This window comes from Clupea harengus, chromosome 12, assembly GCF_900700415.2.
Source record: "Clupea harengus chromosome 12, Ch_v2.0.2, whole genome shotgun sequence".
NCBI lineage: Eukaryota > Metazoa > Chordata > Actinopteri > Clupeiformes > Clupeidae > Clupea > Clupea harengus.
This window is the reverse complement of record NC_045163.1, coordinates 27276651-27282650: the sequence shown is the minus strand read 5'-3', so window position 1 is coordinate 27282650 and position 6000 is coordinate 27276651. Positions and strand designations below refer to the sequence as shown.

Here is a 6000-nt window from a genome sequence, read left to right as displayed (position 1 = left end):
TCACTTATAAAGAGCAGACCTACATTTCATCTACTAAATAATGTGGGTACTATATTGTGTAATGGCCCATCAGGCTGAAGAGAACCTTTGAAGGATGCCCTCCACTTTGAGTTTGTAACTCAGTGAACCCAGTGCCCTCCAGTGTGAGTACGTAACACAGTGAAGCCCCTCCAGTGTGAATATGTAACACAGTGAACCCCCTCCTCTCCAGTGTGAATATGTAACACAGTGAACCCCCTCCTCTCCAGTGTGAATATGTAACACAGTGAACCCCCTCCTCTCCAGTGTGAATATGTAACACAGTGAACCCCCTCCTCTCCAGTGTGAGTACGTAACACAGTGAACCCCCTCCAGTGTGAGTACGTAACACAGTGAACCCCCTCCAGTGTGAGTATGTAACACAGTGAACCCCCTCCTCCAGTGTCAGTAGTAACACAGTGAACCCCCTCCAGTGTGAGTATGTAACACAGTGAACCCCCTCCTCTCCAGTGTCAGTATGTAACACAGTGAACCCCCTGCAGTGTGAATATGTAACACAGTGAACCCCCTCCACTCTGTGAGTATGTAACACAGTGAACCCCCTCCTCTCCAGTGTGAGTACGTAACACAGTGAACCCCCTGCAGTGTGAGTACTAAACACACTGAATCTAATAACGGCAATGAATGGTAGTAAGAGTAACAGCAACAAAGTGAGTGGTGAGGTTTCTGTTACCTGTGGCTGGCAGTCTCCTCCATCCTGTGTCGGATCTGCTGCGTGAGACTCTGGATGAGGGTGTACACCTTGTCACAGGTCTTCACTGGGTTCTTGATCAGTTGCATGGACTTCACCAAGGATGTACTGCCGGTCGGCGCAAGCTTACGGGGGAATAACAAGCAAAAACACCAAAAGCCTTTGAAAATAGGGGTTCAAACAGTACATGTAGGGTTTTCCCTCTCTGGAAGTGGCCTAGTAATGTTCTGTCATCTTTATAGGCTCTCAGAGGGTAGTTTCTTTTTTTTTTTTTTACCACAGATGAAACTCAATATGTGCTATAAAAATATGGGTTTTGCGACCGCACAGACATAAAAAAAAAAAACTGTAAAAGCAGGAATTGCTTTTGTATAAAGGGCAGCTCCTCCCCTGAAGCAGTCAAACACATCTGCCATCCACAGGAGAGCCCTTACCACTGCAGCAAAGACTGGATTTACACTTCGGCTGTGTTCCGAAAAAAACTCTTAAAAGTAAGATAGCCGTCTACCTTACTACCTTGATGTCTCGTCAAGACAGGTGTCTGACGCGAGATATTTCTACGGGTGAAGGCATCTCAAAAAAACGGTTGTTTTCGAACGGTCTTTTAAAGATAGCGTGTATGATAACATGTGACGTTGGTACGCTGAAAGAACGTTAGGCTATCTTACGTCGGCTAACGTGCTAATGTTAGAAAGTTGGCTGACTGACGCCTCGAACACCGTGAACCCAGTGCCCTCCACGGTGAGTGTGTAACACTCGTTTAAGAGAAGGAAGGTAGTCAGACAGCATTTCAAGAGTTTTCGAACAGACCCTTTGTTTCTTTTTTGATAGACTTTACACTTAGATATACTTTAATGGGAATATATATATATATATACAGTACCAGTCAAAAGTTTGGACACACCTTCTCATTTTTTGAGAAGATTTTTCTTTGATTTTATTATTTTCTACATGGTAGATACAACTTTTTTTTGTTTAGTACATCATTACATATGTGTTCTTTCGTAGTTTAAATGTCTTCGGTATAAATCTACAATGCAGAAAAATAATAAAAGTAAAGAAAACATTTCTCAAAAAAATTAAAGGTGTGTCCAAACTTTTTTGATAGACTTTACACTTAGATATACTTTATTGGGAATATATATATATATATATATATATATATATATATATATATATATATATTATTATTCTGATCTGATGTCGCAAGGTGTAGAGCCAGCAGCAGCAGACCTTCTCGTAGTCCTCTGCGGTGAAGTCTCGGTCCTTCTGCAGGATCTCGTGCAGCCGTGCTTTCACCCGCTGCTGGCAGCTGCTCAGGGAGTCGCTGTCGCTGTCCAGCAGGCCGTTCATGTTGGCGCTCTTCACCATCTGCACCAGGATGGGGGTCAGCTCGCCCTCCAGTGCCAACAGACCCTGCAGCGCCCGCGAGAGAGAGAGAGAGAGAGAGGAGGGAGAGAGAGACAGTGAGAGGGAGAGGGGGAGGAAGAGAGAGAGAGAGAGAGGGGGAGAGATAGAGGGAGGGAGAGAGAGAGAGAGAGAGAGAGAGGAGGGAGGGAGAGAGAGAGGAGAGAGAGAGAGGGAGGAGGGAGGGAGGGAGGGAGGGAGAGAGAGAGAGAGAGAGAGACAGTGAGATGGGTTTCACAGAGGAATGCTTGTGTTAAGTTTTAAAGATGTAAAGAAGGGGGGAGAAACCACAAGAGACAAACCCAAAGGGTCGATGCCTCCTCCTTTGCAGTCATAATACAGTCAGAAATGTCCGTATCCATGGTAATTAACAGGAAGAATGCAGTCAAGCCTATTAAGCTGCTCATGTAATTACTGCTGATACTCGACGGCATTGCGAGGTTATTAAGCATTAATGACAGCCCCACACACACTCTGGTTATTGATTATTAATGACAGCACCACACACACTCTGGTTATTGATTATTAATGACAGCACCACACACACTCTGATTATTGATCATTAATGACAGCACCACACACACTCTGATTATTGATTATTAATGACAGCCCCACACACACGCTGGTTATTAAGCATTAATGACAGCACCACACACACTCTGGTTATTGATTATTAATGATCGCACCACACACACTCTGATTATTGATCATTAATGACAGCACCACACACACTCTGGTTAGCCTTAGCCAAGACAGCTGCAGTCAATCAATCAAAATGAAAATGTAGATAGATTGGGGGTTCTTTTTTTTGGACCTTCGCCCTTGAACATGTCTATTTGAGTAGATCAATCACCAAGCAAGCCCTGCTGGTGTAAACGTTACGCTCTGCACATTGACCTTAGCGAAGGCTGCGGCGGTCATCTGGACCCGGCCCTCGTCCGACGCGTAGATCTTCAGGTCGTGTCTGTAGGTGCTGTGCAGGCGCAACAGCCCGCAGCCGGGGAAGCCCGCGTAGTCACCTGTCCCCCAAAACAGGACAGCGCAGGGCTCAATGACCAGAACAGAAACAGCGTGACACGGCATCGGGGCTGAGGTTACATGGGGTTAGCTGAGATTAAATGCACGTGTTCTATCCTCCAAGGCTACATGAGGGACATCGTGGTGAGGTGATGTTACAGCAGCTACAGCAGTTCTAGCTCTGTGTGTGTGTGTGTGTGTGTGTGTGTGTGTGTGTGCGTGTGTGTGCGTGTGTGCGTGTGTGTGTGTGTGTGTGTGTGTGCACCATGGACTCCTTAAAGAAATCACTTGAAACCTCCTGGCCACAGTGACTGAGGCACATCCAGAGACTGAGGGAGGTGTGAGGCACATCCAGAGACTGAGGGGGGTTTGTGAGGACTCACCTTGCCCCCCGGGGTACATGCACCTGAAGGCCCGCCCCAGCTCCTCCGCCTGGACCCTGCCGGCGGGGGTCAGCTCACCCCCCCACTTTAGCACCAGCAGCAGGGAGGGGTCGGCCCTTTGCACGTCTGCAAACAACCACCACACACACAGACAGACACAGAGAGAGCTGAGGTTACCATGTCTAGACTGTTATCAGGTCATACATGAAGTAAACATTGTGAGGTCGGGGCGCCATGCTCCTGTGAGCAATCATTACACACACACACACACACACACACACACACACACACACACACACACACACACACACACACACACACACACACACACACACACACACACACACACACACACACACACACACACACACACACACATGCTCCTGTGAGCAATCATTAAAAGGAACTGAAAAAGCACAGGTTGTCCTTTGTGACCGGCCCGCTATCACTTTCCTCCAGCACATGTTGCAAAAAGTGATACAGCGCTGATTACAAATCACACACACCGTGGCTTTGGTGTTCGTATGTGACCCATGTGCTCATATTTCAACCTCCAAAGCATGAATGTGTCTGTGTTTAATACCTTCTTCTTCTTCTTCACTAGAGGATGAATGTGTGTGTGTTTAATACCTTCTTCTTCTTTCACTAGAGGATGAATGTGTGTGTGTTTAATACCTTCTTCTTCTTCACTAGAGGATGAATGTGTGTGTGTTTAATACCTTCTTCTTCTTTACTAGAGGATGAATGTGTGTGTGTTTAATACCTTCTTCTTCTTCTTCACTAGAGGATGAATGTGTGTGTGTTTAATACCTTCTTCTTCTTCTTCACTAGAGGATGAATGTGTGTGTGTTTAATACCTTCTTCTTCTTCACTAGAGGATGAATGTGTGTGTGTGTTTAATACCTTCTTCTTCTTCACTGAGGATGAATGTGTGTGTGTGTTTAATACCTTCTTCTTCTTCACTGGAGGTCTTTGGGCAGCCGTGGGGAAGATATGTTAATTGGACCTTTCGGTTGATGCCGGAGAAATGTCCATACCTGGAAGACAGCGAATTGAACTATATGGACTCTGAGATTGTACACTATTGATCGGCGCCTGGAACTCAAAGATAGTATTCTACATACATCTCGAGGACGGTTTTCAGCTGTTCCAGTTTGGCTTTGCTCTCTTCAATCTCATTGTCGGTGTTCTGTCCCAGTTCGACCAATAGCTGCCGGGCGATGTCCAGTACCTCCTGTGATTACAGGCAGAAAGGCAAGGTATGAAGAGAGGTCATCAATAAATCAATCTGGTCTTATTTACTCCTGTTTTGGATTTTACAGTCGGTCGGTCGTCTTACCTGTAGCTGTTTGGGTTTCTTTAATTTGAGCTTGCCACTTTTGTAGCCTTCACATTTTTCAAAGAGGTCAAAAAATCTGCAAAACACCAAATAAACGACAATAAACGACACGGAGTGAGGAAGGACAGACACTGTTCGGGCCTTAACGACGGAACACATCACAGACTGGCAATGACTGGAGCTAGAAATACTCCTCATTAATTGCATTTTCAGCGCACTTTAATGCAAGTTTATGTAAGGTTCCTCGTTTCACCTGTATTTCCTCATTATAAATCAGTTCCAATGTTATACATCATGTACGTGCCTCATAATTCTCATTAAATACCTTTGATGTCTGACCTCCATTTTCATTTTCTGTTTGGGAGTCCTGTCGCCATGGCGAATCACGGCAATGACACACCTAAGCTCCATCCTGCAAAATAAATAAATAAATAAAACAAATGTCAATCATATCCCCCCATCAATAATACAACTGTGTAATAACAGCTGTGTACTGGTGAGGCATGTACAAACATGGTTCCTGAGGTCGTGGGGACAATGGGGATATCTTCGGCTTCCAGAGGTATGGACCAGGGGATCTGGAACTGGGGCGCGAGCTCTCGCATGATGATGTTCCTAAAGTACCACAAACAAGACATCAGGTCCCGTCCGACACTCTGGTCAATCGTGTAAATAAAAAACACACCAAATCTCATTCCTCCCGCACGCCACATCATTACACACTTACATCGACATTACACATTTCAGACATGGCAAATACATGCAACCTAGCATCTAATAAGCATAATGGGCATAATCTATGGTTGATATATAGACGATGTACATTTGGAAATACAAACCCCAGTATTTTTGCACAGTCATCGTAGTACTTCATGGAATTCTTCACGAAGCTGAAGCCATTCACATCACAGACGTATGATTGTCCATTGGCACGCAGCAGGTCAAAGCCGCACACAGTTTGCTGTCGGGTGCAGAGAGGTTCAAAGGTCAAGCGGTGTCAAGTCACATATTTCACACTGACTGTTCAAAGGGCCCCAGGAGAGGGGGGGCGCGGGCCCTCAAGGGCTCTAGGAGAGGGGAGCGCGGGCCCTCAAGGGCTCTCGGACTTCCTTCAGAGGTGAGCG

At 45.8% G+C, this 6000-nt stretch overlaps 1 protein-coding gene across 1 annotated transcript in view; it reads right to left on the bottom strand.

Moving 5' to 3' along the window:
- The window catches only part of ppip5k2 (diphosphoinositol pentakisphosphate kinase 2), a 41423-nt gene that overhangs the window by 19580 nt on the left and 15843 nt on the right, over positions 1–6000 (bottom strand). Inside the window, exons 9-18 of the mRNA XM_031578352.2 lie at positions 5716–5837; positions 5390–5491; positions 5202–5288; positions 4877–4952; positions 4662–4771; positions 4486–4574; positions 3538–3663; positions 3035–3156; positions 1964–2146; positions 720–855 (exon numbers count right to left, since the gene is read on the bottom strand). Of these exons, the coding sequence (XP_031434212.1) occupies positions 720–855; positions 1964–2146; positions 3035–3156; positions 3538–3663; positions 4486–4574; positions 4662–4771; positions 4877–4952; positions 5202–5288; positions 5390–5491; positions 5716–5837 (1153 nt within the window). The remainder of the gene's footprint in view (positions 1–719; positions 856–1963; positions 2147–3034; positions 3157–3537; positions 3664–4485; positions 4575–4661; positions 4772–4876; positions 4953–5201; positions 5289–5389; positions 5492–5715; positions 5838–6000) is intronic.